The sequence below is a fragment of the Candoia aspera genome, chromosome 1 (assembly GCF_035149785.1).
Source record: "Candoia aspera isolate rCanAsp1 chromosome 1, rCanAsp1.hap2, whole genome shotgun sequence".
Lineage (NCBI taxonomy): Eukaryota > Metazoa > Chordata > Lepidosauria > Squamata > Boidae > Candoia > Candoia aspera.
Window position 1 is genome coordinate 7280186 of NC_086153.1, and position 19525 is coordinate 7299710.

Below are 19525 nucleotides of genomic sequence, written 5' to 3' on the forward strand. Positions count from 1 at the left end.
GTCGCTAAGCGAAGTGATCATTAAGCAAATCTGACCCAATTTTATGGCCTTTTCTGTGGCGGCCTTAAGCAAATCACTGCAGGCATTAAGTGAACCATGTAGTCATTAAGTGAACCACACGATTCCCCATTGATTTTGCTTGCCGGAAGCAGGCCGGGAAGGTCGAAAATGGCAATCATGTGACAGCAGGATGCTGCAATGGCCCTAAATATGAACCAGTTGCCAAGCACCCAAATCATGATCACGTGACCGCAGGGACACCATGACGGTTGTAATGGTGAGGACAGGTTGTAAGTTGTTTTTTCCAGCACTGTCGTAAGTCCGAACAATCACTAAATGAATGATTGTTAAGTGAGGACTACCCATAGGTAACATCATCAGTGCAAAGAAGGGTGGGGTTTGTTGCCTATTTAAATACAGTAGCTTGCCCAGCCAGTGTTGGTGGGGCTGTCATTTCCTCCTGGGTGGTATCTTGATTAGAGTATTATTTTCTGCCTGCCTCTTTGTCTGGTGTTGATCCCTGCTTATCCGAGTGCTAGCTGCTCGAGGAGATGTGTTCTAGTCTTTTTGTTTCCTTCCTGGGATTTTTATTGTCTCTTTTGAATGGTGTGTAAATGTGGTTTATCACTACAGTATATGTCTATTGACAACTGATTGGTTTGAATGCCAAGTTTCCAGGAATTCTCTAGCACTTTTGGATTTGGATCGGTGTAAGATGCTAACAGTCTCCCAGGTGAAAGTGTGGCTGAGTCTGCCCATGTGTTGTCAGACTAAGGAGTTTTCATCATGTCTTCTGTCTTCTGGTGGATGCTCATGGATGCGAGCTGTATAAATTGTTTAAATAAAGAAACAAACAACTATAGGAAAAGCATACCTTTGGCATGTAAGAGAGCCATTGCAGAACGGTATAGACCCCTTCGAAGTCATCACATACAGTGCTGTGGGTCACTCCGTTATTATGCATGATCTGGATGCCACCGAGCTGGTTATTAGAAGTGTACACCTCTCTTCCAAGCACCTGTGCCAAGAAGGGGCAAGAAAAAAGACCATTTCCAGATTTTTAAAGCACCCAGTGATATTATTTAAAATGCTTTTCTGTTCCTTCTACAGCAAGCCACCAAAGTGGCTAATATAGCATGCATTAGAAAAATATTTACATGAAGGAAAAACAGACAACTTTATGCAAGGAAATTCCTGAATAACAGTGTTCGTATGTCCAGTCCAATCGGATGCCTCTGAAGATTACAATTACCAGAATTCTGGGTACCAAGCTGGCAAGGTCTGCATTAAGCCAGACCAAGAACTAACCTTCATTAACTGTGGAGTCCTTGGTGCTCCAGAGCTTGGTTGTTTGCTTGCAGATGTTTCATTACCCGACATGAAGGAAGGGAAGGGAAAGGAAGGGAAGGGAAGGGAAGGGAGGAAAGACATGGAAGAAGGAACGACATGGAGAAAGGAAAGGAAAGGAAAGGAAAGGAAAGGAAAGGAAAGGAAAGGAAAGGAAAGGAAAGGAAAGACAGGGAAGGAGGGAGGGAAGGAGGGAGGGAGGGAGATCCCCAGATTCCAACTCTTGCACTGACACAATTGTAAATAAACAGCAGAACCCTCCTTGTTGTACAGCCAAGAACAAGGCTGAAAACCACCTTGCCCACCTGGCTCCAGAAAAAAGGGTAAAAAAATCACACCGGGCAAACTCACACAACCTCCTAGCGTTTCCTTGGAAGGGGTTCATAAGCTGAGCCTCTGACCACCAGCCTCGACTCCCGGGCGGGCGCGTGGCCCCTTCCTCTCATCTCAGCCGAGCGCCAGGCGCCTTGTTTCTCATTCCCCTGCTGTCTCTTCCCATTTGCCCTCTCCCTGACTGATACACTGATCTCTCGGTCACTCGGGTTTCTGCTCTGCTGGGCCCATATTACTAATAACACCTCTGCCACGGCCAGTTTACCTCATGAAGGCAGGAGCACATCATTACAAAATAAACTCATAACTTTGACATTCGAGCAAATACACGCCATTTGTTATTTTTATGGCTCAAGTCTTTCGAACAGGCAGCGGGCATTATATACCTGTTTCATTTAGATTTTATCAACAGGGGAAAGGGAAAAAAAAAAAGAACAAAGGAAAGGGAAGGGAAGGCCCACACCTGCATGCGCTCCAAAACAAAAACACACCAGAAAATGCCATGGTTCAGATGGAGCCCTTGTGCTTCTCCCTGAAATGTCCTTGGCCTCTAAAACCTGCAGGGCGGATTTCAGCAGGCCTCCTTCATCTAAAACAGGAGGGTTGGGGGGGGGGGGTTTGGCCAGGAATGTATCTAAAATTTGGAGAGCCTGGATTGGGTGCACTCACAAAATGGCCGCTGTAGGCAACTGGCTATAAAATGACTACTGGGGAAGCTAGCCCTTTCAGAACATTGTTGCCATGGTGGTCCAGGAAGGTCAACACCACATCTGTTGACCATAAGGGGAATTAGCCCTCAAGGATGGGCCTTAACATCTTTGGGGGTCAGGTAGGCAGGGAAACTGGGTGGTGTCTGGGGCTCCCCTGGGTGTCCACAGGCAACACGCTCCTGCCTTACAACAGTATTTCTCAACCTTGGCAACTTTAAGACAGGGGGACTTCAACTCCCAGAATTCCCCAGCCTCTGCTGGCTGGGGAATTCTGGGAGTTGAAGTCCCCTTATCTTAAAGTTGCCAAGGTGGAGACACACTGCCCTATAGAAACACAGTTGACTTGGCATAAAATATGGATACCCATATTTATATCCATATTCCTTGGGCCCCTGGTGGGCTCATGATGGCTGAGCTGAGCCAAAAGTCCCAAAACTAACCATCTTGAGCAGCTGAAACATTTTTCATGTGGAGTTACCAAAAAAAGAAAAAAAGGGGGGGGGCACTGTACAAAAAAGCTCATATCCTTTTCTTGTGAGACAAATGCAGCGAAATTCTCCAATAAAGGTGTTTGCTATCTCAGAAACATACTGTCATGAGTAAGGATGGCGAGCAGGGGGCTCCCTTCCAGACTGTTAAGCGCATGCGTAGCACTGAGGAATTGGTCAGCCATTCAAAGAGACACAGATTGGGACCGCCTTAACCTGTGGGGTTTATATGGCTGGGTTTTTCCCACGCTTGTTCAGTTTGTTAGGATTACTGTTATGTATTAGCAAATAAACATTAGAGAACAGTTCCCTGTCTCAGAGTGTTTCCTGGGAGTCAGGACACATACACAGAATTAAAATAGCTGCTTTGTTCTAGCTAGGGCTTTACAGATGCATCTGCAGGTCTTGGAATATCTCTACAGCATTCAGCGATTTGGGAGAGGTTAATCTAGAAAATGAAGTTGGGGGGGGGTAGCAGTCCCAAATCTGCCAGCCTCCTTTGTATCTTCCTTGCTAACAAATCTGTATCCCTGAAGTGTACCTCCCTGTCTCTTTCTTAAACATCTGGCCTGATGTCTACTTGAAGACACCTGGCATCTCGTGGGGGGGGGGGAGATTAGATCCAGATGTCATGCTGACTGCCTTACTTTAAACACTTGATTTACTTGATTTGCAAATTAATATGCAACAGCTCTAGGCAACTTTCAAAAAATAAAAAATGGTATATATTTTATAATATGTTAATGTCTTTATTTCATCATACAATATATAAACCTATTAGTGCTCTAATAGGCAGGGGCATCCATGGGGAGCAGTCGGAAAACTCAAAGACAGAGTCTGCAGCTGCTTGATCAAAATCCTGCCCCTCTTTTTATGTACACTGCATGTGTGATGCATGTAAAAAAGGGGCGGGGCTTCAATTGCACAGTCACGACTACCATCTTGACCTTTTTGACTCCTTCCCTTGCAGACAGCCCTGCCAAAATGTCTGCTTGGGTTGGAAGGTCTACATCCTGAACCCATTTCCTAAACTGTTTTAAGAAGGGAGCCTGCTTCAACTCCAGTCCTCATTTAACAACCGTTCAGTTACGACAGTGATGAAAAAGTAACTTTGCAACCAATCCTCACACTGATGACCTTTGCAGGTCTGTAAAGCCAAGGAAAGCTGAAGGAAGATCATAAGCACAGTTGCGATTTCACTTAGTGACCGCTCTGCTTAACAACCAAGTTGCCAGTCCCAATTGTGGTCACTAAATGAGGACTACCTGTAGCTTATTCCATCCTACAGGACCCACCTCTATCGCAATGACTGACACTCAACTGGCATTTTACTTCTAGCTCAATGATTATCTACACTGGGAATTACGGTTATTTCTCAGATCTCCCTCTGCCTCTCGCCTTCCTGCTTCTGGACAAAGCTTTTGCTGGTTCAGTGCAACATCCTAGCAGACGGGTTTTATCCTAGAGAAGCATGAGGCACTCTTGCTGTTCCAAACCCTCTTGGGGGTTTATGGTTTATGGGGTTCTATCCTTCCCCTCCAGTCTGCTGGGCCTGCCTCAGCACCCACCGGCTTGCTTTCAATGATTCGGCTCAAATCCAGGCCGCCTCCACTATCAAAACACAGAGACAAGTAAATATGGCAGCCTCTCAACACTTAAAGCATCCTGATGCTGGGGGGGGGGGAGTGGGAGGGCCTATTTGTCTTTATCTCCAAAACAGAATTTAAAGGGCAAGCGCAGACAGTATATATTAGACCACTTTCACTGCTTGTCAGCAGCAGTAAACTGGAGCCGTCTCCACCGTCTCGCACTAAGTGGCATCTGCAATAACAGCTCCCGTTTGCTTCCAGCAGCTCCCGGATTTTTTTGGCTGGGGATGGAGATCACAGCAGCAATTTTAAAAATTCCTCTTCCCAGATGGAAGCTGCTTCTTTCTGTTCTGTTCTACGCTTCCTCTAACCCCGCTCTCATGGAAAATATATTTAGCTTTTTTTTTCTTTTTTTTTAAGGCAAACCAAGTCTTTTCTCTTGGCTGTGTGTGTTCTCCCTGGCAAGGCTGGCACAACTGAACTTAGCCAATTCTCCTGTGACCCACTGGCCGCATACCCCAAGATGTGCCTTTTCTGACAGAGGCAGTTTCTAGTGACATATCGGGTGCTTGTGTTTAGTTAGAGTTTCCAAACAGTCTAGCAACTCAGCTGGATGGATGGATGGATGGGAAGGAAGGGGAAGGAGAAGGAGAGGGAGGAAGGAGAAAGGAAAGAGGAAGAGGAGAAAGGAGATGGGGAGGGGAGGGGGAGGGAGGAAGGGAATGCTAGAATGGTTAGTTAATTAATTTTCTAGAATAATCTAGAATAAAGGCAACTCAATAGGAAAGGCAGAGCCAGGAGGACATTAAAGAACTGATTCCTTTTAAACAATCATGCTTCTGGAATTTCCAAACAGCCTTATGGACAGGTTTCCATTACGACCCAGACAGATAATCTACCTAGGTGCTGCTGACCACCATTTTTCGTACCGAGAACCATGGGGCCATGCTTGATGCAGCTACTGGGAACTGGAGTCCAATTATGTTTGGAGAAGGCTTATAGGTTTCTTGATCTATTCTACCTTGCCTCTATCAACAGAAAGATAAAGTGTTTTTTTTTTAAGGAAGTCCAGAAATAGGGCTGAGGGCACCACCATACCAACTGTTTGCTACTTTTTAATAAAGGTATCCAGAGGCATACTGACTTCATTTTATTCTCATCTTACAGCAATTTATAGGATGCTGGCCCTTTCAGCTAATCAAATCTTTAAAACCTTTCTAAGCCACTGGCCATCACCAAGCTCTACTATTAAGACAAGGACTTCATCCACCCTCTTCACCCAATGCTCCATTCTGTCTATTTACAGCACCCTAGAGCAGTGTTTCTCAACTCTGGCAACGTTAAGATGTCTGGACTTCAACTCCCAAAGTTCTACGGTCAGCATGCTTTAAGAGGTGTGGACTTCAGCTTCAGTGCTGGCTGGGAAATTCTGGTAGTTGAAGTCCAGACATCTTAAAGTTGCTAAGATCGAGAAACACTGCTCTAGTGGATCCTGGACGGAACAGGAGTTAAACTAGATGACCTCTACATCTTTTCCAACTCTACAATTACTTTGTGCTTCTTCCACGAATCCTTTCACTCCCATGATGTCTAATGTTCACTGGTTTTCACTGGCCGGTTTTGAACTTCTGCTTCTTAGCACCTCTTTTATTTTCAACCAGGTGATATTCATACAGTCTGGTCCTCAAAGTCACGTGCGTTTTGGACCAGCCTTGTTGTAAACCTGTACGTATTCAGGCAGACTTGCTTTTTAAAAAAATTCTCCTCACCCAAGCAAGATTTCTACTTTTTAAAGAAAGCCTTCATACCTTTTTATAATTTCCCAGATTCTGCTCGTTAACCTCTTGGACTTGTTTGCCCATCACAGAGGAGAAAGGTTATATTTCATTTGAACCATTTATTACAGGTTCAAAAACAATCTTCTATGCATCCCATACAGATATCTGACGTGTGGTTTTGTTTTCTTTCAACGTCCGTTTTGAACAATACCTTTAATTTCCTTTTGGAAATTAAGTATGTTTTAGGAACCTTCCTGGGTGAGTTCAGGTTGATAGGACCAAAGCAGCTGATCTCAAGCTATCTGATGACAGGTGGGCAGCAGATCTTGCATGCTGGCTCAGGATTAAGCCGAGAACTAATCTAGTTCTCCTCAAGTTCTCGGAGACTCACCCAGGCTAAAACACTTATTCATTCTCACCGCTTCAACAACCTTTTGTGCCTTCACCCCAAAACAGCCTTTGCATTTCTAATGCATTACCTGCTTCTGTGCTTTTTAATTTATAAGCATTCGACAAGGGAACCTCCTCTGAGTTAGGAACATACAAACTCGGTCTAAAGCTTAGAGATTATTAAAGTTGTGCTATACCCCTCCTATCAGCCCTGTGATCTTTTATTTAGAAAATGTAGGGCACTAAACGCACACAGTTCCTCAACACCTCCACATTAAAATCCCAAGCATCTGGTAAATGGAATTATATACCTGTCACCTCTTTCCCCCAAAGTTTTAAAAGTACAAGGGACCCATTTTTCCCCCCGCCCTCAAATCTCTCACTGTACTCCATGCCCAGCTCCAGAATGGGGAGCTCTACTTTGTATTGATTTAAAGTCGCGGAAATAAATAAAATTCCTTCATCACTCTAGTTCACAAGAAATTCATGGTATACTACTACATGATATATTTGAAGAGCTCTTCGCAAACCCTTTTTTCCCCCCTTCTGGTGAGTGGTGGTGGGGAGCACTACAACAAGGAGGGGGCTCTGTGAAATGTGAGCTAGTGATCAGGAATGCCCATGGACTGTAAATCCAGAGGAAAAAGCCCCCTTTTTAAGCTACATCTGACCCTCTTTTCAGTTTACCCTTGAGCAAATCTTGGCACATTTTTTCTGTACTGTTGCCTCCTTCTTCCCATCCATCATTCCTTTTGGTATTTTAAAATTATGATTATGATTAATCAATTACATTTCTACACTCCGGAACCCAAGGCAGTACAGAAGGACTCACCCATTTTATTTACCTCCTGGAATGAATTATAAGGTGCTCAAAGCATCTGTTAACCGTTTTTAAAATGGCAAAGACCACCAACATTTTTATTAAAATAGCTCTGGGCAAAAAATAGATAAAATGTGGGTGCATGCACACGCGCACACACACACACCCTCAATTTGGCAGAAAAAGATCCTCACCACAATTCTGTACAGTGGGTTGGGCCAGGAGAATCTGCAGGAAGACTAAAAAAAAAAAGCCAAGGTGGTGATTGTGACAGCGTGATTGAAGGCACACCCCTTTTTATGTGCATTGTGTGCATAACACATGCAAAGGGGGTGGGTTGATCGAGTGACTGCAAGTGCCATTTTGACTTCCCCACCTCACCCCAACAATCCCCACAGATACCCCTGGATCAGGCAGTGAGACTGGAAGTCAGAGAACATGCAGGCTGGCTATAACTGAACAAAAATGTGAACCCATGCTTCCAAAGTTTTGCCAAGGTTCCCAACTTAGATGCGCCGCACTATACAACTTTAATCTGAAAAAATAATCAGAAGAAACGACGCAGGCAGTCCAGAGAAGATGGCTTGGTTTTCTCTCCAGCAAGATGTGGAAGAGCCAATCTAGAATCTAGATGTTGGTTCCCTGGTGCCATCTGATGCTCACAGAATTAGCGGTGCAGAATCATCCAGAGGTTATCAGCACCAGTGGTATCAAAGGACGGGCTTCATCTTCTGAAAAAATGTCATGGTGGCTAGACCAAACAGGGCATCCACCAAAAATCTGGAGTCCTCAGATCCAAAATGGTGGCACTGCACAAAAACACCATGGACATGGGGCACATCCAAATGATGGTAAAAAAAAAACATGCAGGAATCAAGATTGTGTCTTAACACTGAAGCAAAGATGTGAATGTCCTGTAACGTAGGTGGAGCAAGCGAGGCCTGCCCCATGCTTGCTGATCATCTGCCTCCCTGACTCAACCAGAACTGCTTTTCTTAAAACACCAAGATACTTACAACACCAGTTCAAGGTGTTGGTTATGACCTTTAAAGCCCTACATGGCATGGGGCCAGGCTACCTGAGGGACCATCTCATCCCCATCACATTGACCCATCCCACCTGGTCATGCAGAGGGGGCATGCTACGGACCCCGTCGGTAAGGGAATTCCACTTGGCGGGGTCCGGGAGGCGGGCCTTCTCTGCAGTGGCTCCCGCCCTCTGGAAGATCTTGCTCCAGGAGGTGAGGTTAGCCCCTTTGCTCCCGGCCTTCCGGAGGAATTTGAAGACCTGGCTCTGCCACCTCGCCTGGGATGGGAAGGGCAACAGTTCTTCCTGGGGGTGGCTGGCACCATAGAGCCTGCCTCACTGAATCAGATCTTATCACCACTTGGATTTTATATCTATTTTATTTTTATTTATGTTGGTTGTTTGTGTTGTAATTTATGTGTTCGATGGTTTTTAATTGTCAATTTTATTGTAAACCGCCCAGAGTCCCCCTTCTTGGGGGAGATGGGCGGTGATAGGAATTTGAAAAACAAACAAATAAATAAGGTGGTGCAGCTATCTTTCCCTTTCCGTCAGACAACAGCAAAACACCTAAGCCAACATTTCTGCTACAATTCATTCCCCTTGCACAAATGGATCCAGCTCATGCACACAACGGCTGGCAGGGCCTCCGGATGTATGCATCAAAATGCTTCTGCCTATATAGAGACCACTCTCAATTTATGGGAAGTTGGGGGGGGGGCGGGAGAGGGGAGAAGGCCATCACCCAAGGAGTCCAGCATGTAAATGGTCTCAGCGGAGACAGAACTGTTCATGTTAAAGCTCAGAGAGGGAGAGAAATTAGTGTGAGGACTGTCCAGGAGTCTGCCTTGTCTGTATTAAGAAACTTGGATGTGGCAGGAGGTAGGGGGGCAGGCTTTTGAAAGCTCCATCTCTGAGAGTCTCTGTCAGAGCTCTTTGTTGCTTCCTAAGGTGATGCCTCATTCTCAGCTCTTCTCACACCTGCAAATAGTCCACACAGAGGGTAAAGTATCCCCATCCGTTCCAAAAACGAAGACAGAGACAACCACGTGAACAGAGTTTCTAAGCCATCCTCGATCCCTTGGCATTCACTGTTCTATACTATCAGGAACTCAACAGCTTTGCTTACCCATGGCTTCCCTGCTCACCAAGACCAACGTTTAGACTGAGTTGGCCCTTCAGGTCCACCCTTTCCTCATGGCTATCCCTGGATCCAAAGATCTGCCCAGATTCCCTGGATCTTCTGCAGTCATTGCTCTCTTCTCCACACAATGGAGCATCTCGTGATGGCCTCCAGAGAACTGCCATGTAGGACCTTCGTTGGGCTGTTTTTAGCCCTGTCTCCTCTGCATGCCAGTTCTACATCCAAACTGTTGGGCTGGAATCCAGTTTGACTCTACATCACTGCTAGAACCAGTCTCACCCAGGCCAAGCCTTTTTCCTCTAACACCAATATCCTGAATTTCCCAGGAGTGCAGCAGTTGTTGCCATCAGCACAACTACAACACAAAGAGCCCTTCTCTTCCTCTTTCTAGAAGCACAGGAACAAAATAACCTTGAGAAGCTTCAAGGAAAGGCTGGGGGAAACATTCCCATTCTAGCCAAGCATCAGTTTCCTTTTCACACCCTTTCCCCGCCTTTCTTTCCAATTAGTAATCTTCAGGTATTGCATCTGTTCATATCCATCCTAATAGTCGTGCTGGGCCACCCCAGAAAGATTCATATGATGCATTAATAATTATAATGACGCTCCTTTGCATGGTGAGAACGGCCCTTGCAGATTCAACTCTTGCATTATTACTTTAATCTCATTTGTCATGACAAGAGGCATCTGCAGGGGCTCCTGATCCCCATCAGACCCAGGATTGACTGAAACCACAGGTTCAAGAGCAGAAAAGAAACCCTTTGGCTGATGGTTCAAGAAGCCTTCAGCGATATTCCAAATACAGACACCATTTTAACGTGAGAAAGAGGAAGGCGGCAATATAATCCCCTCTGCCCACGGACAAGAAAAGTTCAAATACTGAAACTGGTTTAAGACTGCATCAAAAAATAAAACACAAGACCTTACTTAGGATCAACAGTGAGCAGTTGGCACATGACCCTATGTTCTCCTAGGACTGGGCTGCCAAAATTTAAGGGCCAAATGGCAACTGATGCTCAGGCTCTCAAATCTGGACTGTGGAGTCCTTGGTGCTCTCTGATTTTGGTTGTTTGCTTGAAGATGTTTCATTACCCGACTAGGTAACATCATCAGTGCTCTGGACTGCACAAAACTGGGAACCCTTAATTAGCAGCAGAGAGATACAGGAAACTAATTCTCTGCTACCATCTAATGGATTTTTGCAGCCCTAACTGACACAGTGACAAGGCTGACCGACATCTCTCTGGAAGGTCCTGATGGCAGAGGCCGTTGAAGCACCTCCACATTCTTTGCACACCTTTTCCCCTAACTTCTGTACAGCCTGGATAAAACTGCAGTGACCATCCAAGTACGAGGATTAGCAAGGCTGCTGATTTTATCCTGAGATACGTCTTTAAATATTGCTCAAGACCAGTGTTTCTCAACTTGCAATGGTATGTGGGAAAGATCTTGGGAGATGGGGCGAAGAGATGCTGCCAAGGGAACAGTCAGGTAAGAGAGGGCATAGCCCACAGCTGGATAGTGGGCAGGGCAAGAGGTTCAGAAGGGACCCTCCCTAGTTTCTTGGGCTGTAAAGGAGATGGGGGGAGATTTGCACTTTCAGACTTGCAAGATTCTGTTAATGTAGCCTTACAACAAAGTAGAATTAGCTCATTTGGTTGTATTTCCTGTCTGGTCTATGTAGTAAGGCTGACACAGCCTTAGGGTTAGGTGTGGGTGGACTTCAACTCCCAGAATTCCCCAGCAAGCCATGCTGACTGGGGAATTCTGGGAGTTGAAGTCCATCCATCTTAAAGTTGCCAAGGTTGAAAAACCCTGTTCTAAACAGAGGCAAGTGAACCTACATGGTTCCCCAAAAGGACTCCCTTCTTTGTGGGCTGCAGAACAGATGTTGGAAGTTAGGTGTGTGGCGTCACATGGTTAACCCAGCCAACTCCACATTCCATTTTCCAGGAAGCCCTGTTTGCTTGATGGGCGACAACACCAAGTGAAAACAAAAGAGACTTGCTATCTGAGTGAAATGCATTAAAAACACATCTGGGCACACTTACACAAATCAGTCAACTATTCAGCAGTGACACCTTCCTGGGTCTGGGAAGAGAATAGGGCTTCACTGATGAGACTGTTCTGTTTCACTTCTTCTTTTTTAAACACTACTGTTATTGAAAAAAGAATTACAAGGAATGAATCAGGCAACAGACCTTAGAGAAGGTGAGCAGTGGGGTGCCTCTGGGTTCTGTCCAGGGCCAGGTGCCTTCACGATTTTTATAAATGGCTTAGATGAGGGGGTAGAAGGGATCCTCAACAACTTTGCAGATAACCCAAAGCTGGGAGGATTGCTAACACCTCAGACGCCTGGGTTCAAAAGGCTTGCACATTCAGCCTTTTCCCACAAAATGTAGGGCTCTGCACTTAGATAGGAAAAAATCAAATGTACAAGGTGAAGATAGGCTCAGTGGTCATACTTGGAAGAAGAATCTGGGGGTCTTGGAACGACCACAGCATAAACATGAGCCAGCAGTGTGCCGCAGCTGCCAAAAGAGCCAATGCATTCTTGGGCTGCATCGACAGAGGTATAATCCGCCATTTGGATTCTATTGTTATCTACGATTATTGTATTTGTAACTGTATTTTTAGATACTGTGTATTTCGGATATTGCATTTTTATTATATATTTATTGTTTTATTGACTATTGTTGTAAACCGCTCAGAGTGCCTCTGGTGGGAGGAGATGGGCGGTGACAAATTTGATAAATAAATAAATAAAAATAACGTTGAGATCATGGGAAGGGATCTGCTCGACACTGCACTGGTAATATTGCACCTGGAATGCTGTGTCCAGTTTTGGTCACCACCATGCCAAAAGGATGACCATCAACTAGACGGAATGTGGAGAACAACAAAGATAGTAAGGGGCTTGGAGGCTGAACCCTACAAAGAACGGTTAGAGGAATCTGGTATGTTTAGCCTAAATAGAGAAGCTGAAGGGAAGACATGATTTGTTGTTGTTTATTTAGTCGCTTCCAACTCTTCGTGCCTTCATGGACCAGCCCACGCCAGAGCTTCCTGTCGGTCGTCAACACCCCCAGCTCCCCCAGGGACAAGTCCGTCACCTCTAGAATATCATCCATCCACCTTGCCTTTGGTCGGGCCCTCTTCCTTTTGCCTTCCACTCTCCCTAGCATCAGCATCTTCTCCAGGGTGTCCTGTCTTCTCATTATGTGGCCAAAGTATTTCAGTTTTGCCTTTAATATCATTCCCGCGAGCAGTCTGGCTTTATTTCCTGGAGGATGGACTGGTTGGATCTTCTTGCAGTCCAAGGCACTCTCAGGATTTTCCTCCAACACCACAGTTCAAAAGCATCCATCTTCCTTCTCTCAGCCTTCCTTATGGTCCAGCTCTCGCAGCCATATGTTACTACGGGGAACACCATTGCTTTAGCTATGCGGACCTTTGTTGTCAGTGTGATGTCTCTGCTCTTAACTATTTTATCGAGATTGGTCATTGCTCCTCTCCCAAGGATTAAGCATCTTCTGATTTCCTGACTGCAGTCAGCATCTGCAGTAATCTTCACACCTAGAAATACAAAGTCTTTCACTGCTTCTACATTTTCTCCCTCTATTTGCCAGTTATCAATCAAGCTGGTTGCCATAATCTTGGTTTGTTTGAGGTTTAGCTGCAAGCCAGCTTTTGCACTTTCTTCTTTCACCTTCATCGTAAGGCTCCTCAGTTCCTCTTCGCTTTCAGCCATCAAAGTGGTGTCATCTGCGTATCTGAGACATGACAGTAGTCTTCAAATATTTGGAGGGCTATAGCAGGGAAGAGGGTTTGGATTTATTCTCCATAGTTCCTGAGGACAGGATGAGAACCAACGGGTGGAAGCTTTACAGAGGGAGATCCACACTTGAAAGGAGGAGGAATTTCCTGACCACGAGAGCTAGGAAGCCTCCTGGAGTCGTGGGTGCTCCATCGCTGGAGGATTTCAAACAAATGTTGGACGGCCATCTGTCTGGGATGGTACGAAGATTCTTGCCCTGGGCAGGGGGTTGGACTAGAAGACCTCCCAGGTCCCTTCTAACCCAATGATCTATCATTCTTGTCACCAGATTTCAGGACTGACTCATATCAATTAGTGTCGTTTTTAAAGCAGCTGCCTGAAATTTTTAATTTAAATATACATTTCTAAACACAATCTCTCTCCAAAGATGCCTTTTAATCTATACCTTGTTCTGTTCCAACTGCCAAGTACGGTACGGAAGTGTGCAAAATATGGAGTCGGGTTAACGTGTACATCAAACAAATGTGTGTGAAAGAGGAGAAAAAAGATAATCAAACCCATGCAGGTTAAGACATATTTATATACGGAAAGCCGCTACTTCATAACTCATTTCGAATTAAGTGAATGCAGACTATAATCTACATGTTACTGGATTCCAACAATACAACTGGCATGGAGTAATTGGACTTATCCCAAGCAGCATTGTGTTAAAACAAACAGCTTGTGTGTATGTGTCTGATGTGGGAGTGTGCAGCAGGCATTTGGACAGAAAGTTGATTTGGGGAGGGAGTGGAAGGGGGGAAGGAAAAAAAAAACAATACAAAAGGCTCAGCAAAAGTTTAGATTAAAATTTTAGACAAATGATCTCGGTGTCCTTCTCTCCCCCCCTGCCCCGCCCTCTGAATTCTGCCTGGGGGCTCCATGCTATTTCTATGCAAATAACAACCTCGTACTTTCTATCTTATTATATCCACGGGAGCTGCAGTGACGCGACCCGAGATGTGAGCAAAAGGGAGGCAAGAAAGAGAGAGAGAGAGAGAGAGAGAGAGAAGGGGGGGTTGGTAGGGTGGGAAGAGGCAGAGTGGATGCTCAGTGAAGTGTGAAAAAATATTGTCAGGAGTGAGCAGCAAGAACACACACATACACACACACGGACAAGAGAAAACTATTGCTGGGATAACGTGTCTATTTCAAAGCCTCTTTCCCTCCTCCTCCTCCTCTTCCTCCTCTTCCCCCCCCCCATGTGTACATTGTCATCTTTTAAAATTCATTCGGCATCAGGGGATCATGCACCATCCATTTGCCATCACCATACCATTTGCATTTCATGCCTCCTGGTTTTTGATGGGCTGATACTTTCATGCAGTTGGGAGACGTGCATTATCATTATTTCAATTTTCAGAGGGGGGGGTGAGGATGGTGAAGAGGGAGGAGGGTCAATGAGCTTGATGTGGTGCGCGCACATACACACACACACACACGCACACAAATGTATACAGAGAAGCAGGGGGGGATGACACACCAACATGCCTACACGCCCTGCAAATACTGAAGACAAAGCGTAGGACAGAGAGATGCGGTTGTGCCACAAGCCTGCCAGAAAGTCCAAATGCCATTCTCCCTCGGCAGCTTCCAGGTTGGCACAACATTCCTTCAGCAAAGACGCTGACTGAAACGTTCACACAGGCTTCTTCACTCGGATCAGAAGTAAGCTGCATCTGTGCCAAACTCTGCTGCATGCACAGGGTCCCCTCCCCATTTCTTTTCCCTCTTTTCTCCCCCCCTTTCCAGTTTCCAGCCAAAGCTGGTGGATGGGGTCCTTCAATCCCCCAAATGGCTAGCCAGGATAGGAATTTTCTAAAGGGGGTGATGAAAGGGAGAATATAGGATCAGTGGCATGCACTGCCTGGCAGATGCGGGGGGGGGGGGCACTTGCAAGTTCCCCCCTGATCTTGCAGGCAATTGCATTGCTCTTCTGGCGGGGCCCAAGCAGTCTCTCTCAGTGCACCAGGGTGCCCCTTGGTTTTCTGACAGGTTCTCAGAGATGAAGCAACATCTGGCAGAGGAAGGCTTAAAGTGAACCGACCACACTGGGTACAAGCTCATGTTTGAGAACCACCAATAACGAGAGCCAAAACGTAGCAATTACAGTAGCAAAGCACCATTGCGCTCTTCCCTTATCACACCAGCAGCCTGTTGCCGGACGGACTTATTCAGTGTGATGAACCCTCCTTTAGGCAGGCAAGAACAGGAAGATCAACGCCACCCCGGCTGTTATGATAGTTTTGCACAGCTGATAACGTCATTCAGATTTGCCCCAAGGCTGAAATCCATGATGGTCATCGTGGCTGCATCTTGCTGTGTTACTCGGGCATCTTTTGGGCCTGTGGACTCGAATGAAGTGGACAGGGTACTTTCTAGCATGATTTCTGCCATTTTCAGACTTGATCTCTGCCACTTCTTTGGGGGTGGGGGGAGACGGTGGTGTGATAAGCAACACCTTGATTGGGGAGAAGGTTATTCCTGCAACCTTGAAGGAGGCGGCCCTGGTGTGTCCTCTCTGGATCCAGCTGTGCTCAGTAACGACTGCTGGGTTTCCATTCCATTTTTAGGGAAGGTTCTTGAGTACATGGTGGGGATTCAGCTGCAAAGCACCCTAGAGAAAGTGCATCATCTTGACCACCTTCAGTCTGGACATGGGACTGAGACAGTACTGGCTGTTCTACTTGATCCCATTTGTCAGGACCTGGAAGGGAGTAGCGCTATCTCCCGGTGCTTTAGGGCCTCTTCAACGGCCTTGATACTACTGGCCAGGGCATCCTACTGGACTGCCTGCAAGGGCTGGAGGTTGAAGGCACTATTTTACAGTGGTTCCTCCCCTTCCTCAGTGGACAGTTAGGGGTGAGGAACAAGTCAGCCCAGAGGCTACTCAAGTATGGGGTGCCGAAGGAGTTGGTCCTCTCCCCACTTCTGTTTAATATTTACATAAACTGCTAAAATAACGTTCTCATGAGGTCTTGGGTCTGATGCGATCAATATCTGATGATATCTGGTTTTATATTGCCAACCTAGGCTTGGCTGGAGATCCTGAGGTCTTCTGTCAATGTCTGAAGACTGTTGGGGTATGGACTGGATAAAACTGGTTACAGCTGAATCTGAGCGGAACAGAATTATTGCTTGTTTACTGCCATCCCCTGTCATCTCCAGAGTTGCCTCTTCAGGATGTGGCACTGCCCCTCCAGGGAATGAATCTGTAAGTTGGGGGTCCCCTCAGACTCACAGCTATTGCTGGGTGTGCATATGGAAGCCACTTGCAACTCCACAGTATTTGGAGTGAGCGGATCTGGTGAGTGACTCATGTCCTTATCACTCCATACAGGTAGTTCTCACTTGGGACCAGAATTTTGGTTGCTAAGCAAAGCAGTCATTAAGCAAATCTGACCTGATTTTATGATCTTTTTTGTGGTGGTTGTCAAATGAATCACTGTGAGTGTTAAGCGAACCACGAAGTTGTTAAGTGAATCACACGGTTCCCCATTGATTTTGCTTGCCAGAAGCTGGCCGGGAAGGTCAAAAATGGTGTTCACATGACCACGGGACTCTGCGATGGTTATAAATGCAAACCAGCTGCCAAGTGCCCAAACCCTGATCACGTGACCGTGGGGATGCTGTGGTGGTTGTAAGTGTAAGGACCGGTTGTAAGTTGGGTTTTTCAGCACCATCGTAAGTCTGAACCATCACTAAACAACTGGTTGTTAAGTGAGGGCTACCTGTAATACAGTCTACACAGAGCTGCTTTTGATGCCTTCTCCACCCCCCAAAATTGTATACATCATTTTGAACATGTTAAAGCTAATTTTGGGGCACTGTACTGAATCTGGGTGCAATTTCAAAGTGCCAGTTTCAACTCAGGGAGTCTCATTTCTGTCCCTCTCATGAGATCCGGCAGGGAGCGTGCTTCAGGTCTCTTCTGTGAAACAACGTCACCTAGTGAGACTCAGGAAGCAGACCTCCATTGAAGCCCCTGCCCTCTAGAGCAGCATTCCCCCCTTCCATAAGGCCATGAAAGTCTGTTTTTCTCCCCTAAGCACTGGGCAGGAGCCCACCTCTAATGGTTTTAACACTGGAAGGGGTTTGGGATTTGGCCTAAGTTGTGCATATAGCATTGTGTTTGTGTGTTTTTTGTTGGTCATTATTTGGTTATGTTCTTAACCCTATGTTCGCTGCCCAAGTCGCTATTCATGAGTTGGACAGCCATACAGTATAAATCAAGTAAATAAATTTAAGCGTGTTTAAATTTAAAGCCCTACATGGCAGGGCCATATACTCAACTAAGAGTTGACTCAGTCAAGATGAGGCTCCTGGGAGAATCTGCTTGTGGTGCCCCCTTTTGTGAGGTGAGGGTGGAGGGGCTGAGACCACACAACATTGCTTTTCAGTGCTGGCACCAACACTGTAGAACAGTCTCCCCCTAGAAATGAGCCCTTCAGTAGTAGTAGAAATTGGGAAAAATCAAGCTTCTCTGGAAGGTCTTCAGAGAGTGACAGCCACTACTGAATTAAGAGTTTAGGCTTATTCTTTAAATGGAGTTGTGTTTTGTTTTTGTTTGGAGTGAGGTAGGGTAGGGTATTTGGGGGGTATTACTGTGGATATATTTTTTTCCTGGCATGTTTTCTACTTGCATAAGAGGGTGGAAGACATGAATATTTGGCTGGAGTACAGAGTCAATAAATAAATAAATAAATCCATCCATTCATCCTTGGGCTCAATTCCATATGGGTGGATGTGATATTGAGGGTGAATTATGGAGCATGTGGTAACTCCAATTAGAGCCTTCTGGTCATTATCTAAATCCCACTGGGAATTGACTATAATGATTGCAGCTTTGATACCAGGGTGAGAAGCAAATAATGAGGTTCATAGGTTGCTTGTATTCCCTGGCAGATTGCCTGTGGTCCAAATCATGCATGCCAAATTCTTCTTTCCTTTGTCCTCCTCTAAGCTAATACCACTCAACCCACACTGTTTTTTTTCTCGGTTGACAATGTTATCAAACACAGCCGTTGTATCTTCTCTTGTCACGTGCAGCTCTACAAACCTGATCAAGGGACACACCAAGTAGAAGGTATGATAAAAAGCAGGCACTTTGTGCGAGTGACTTCTTGGTTGGGGATCAGGAGCCCCTTACTTCTAATTGAAGGAGGCTCTAGAGCAGGGTTGCTCGACCAGGGTTCTGTGGCACCCTCAGGTTCCACAAGAGATCACCAGGGGTTCCCTGGGAGATCACCATTTATTTAAAAAATTACTTCAAATTTAGGCAACTTCACATTAAAGAGGTAAGTTTCATTATTTATGTTTAGTTTAAGAACACTATTAATGCATCTATACAGGCCCACACATGAAACAAATATAATAGTTTGGTAACTTCTGGCCTATCTTTGAGCCTGAACATGCAGGAGTTCCCTGAGGCCTGAAAGATATTTCAAGGGTTCCTCCAGCGTCAAAAGGTTGGAAAAGGCTGGTACAAGGGAACCATTCCTGTCTGAATTTGATTAGACTTCTCCTGTGAATATCTACCGTCAGTTTCTCCATTGCTGCATAGTCTCCAATTTTAGTCTCCTGATATATCTGAGCCTGAATGTGCAGGGGTTCCCTGAGGCCTGAAAAATATTTCAAGGGTTCCTCCAGGGTCAAAAGGTTGAGAAAGGCTGCCCTAGAGCTTCAACTTAGAAGCCTTGAATGTGGGGGCTACTTCTGGCCTACCAAAGATCCATGTGCTATGTACTTGCACTCAAACATCTGATTCCCCTTAAAAGCAAATCAGTGAACTTAGACATCCATCATTGGTCCCAGAAGAAAGGAAGGAACTAGGCAGAAGAAAGAAAACTCTGGATTAACCAGACTGGTATAAATTTTACGGTCCTACCACAGAGTAGTATCCACAGAGTCACATTCCTCATGCTATGTAGCCCTGGGTCCATTCAGCCCAGCACCGGCTGACAGTATTTCTCATCGTCTGCCACTTTTTCAGTGGGGAACCCCAATATAAAAGGCATGTGCTCCATTCCCACCAAACCACAGCTTCCCCCACACAAACCCCAAATGATGTCTTTTGTGGAGTT

The 19525-nt window shown here is 45.7% G+C and overlaps 1 protein-coding gene across 5 annotated transcripts in view; it reads right to left on the reverse strand.

Annotated features, from left to right (window-relative positions):
* Positions 1–19525, reverse strand: part of ACACA (acetyl-CoA carboxylase alpha) — a 252885-nt gene that overhangs the window by 61039 nt on the left and 172321 nt on the right. For all 5 annotated transcript variants that reach the window (XM_063296753.1, XM_063296749.1, XM_063296752.1 and 2 more), the window contains one exon: positions 875–1018. In XM_063296753.1, coding sequence (XP_063152823.1) covers positions 875–1018 — 144 coding nt within the window. The remainder of the gene's footprint in view (positions 1–874; positions 1019–19525) is intronic.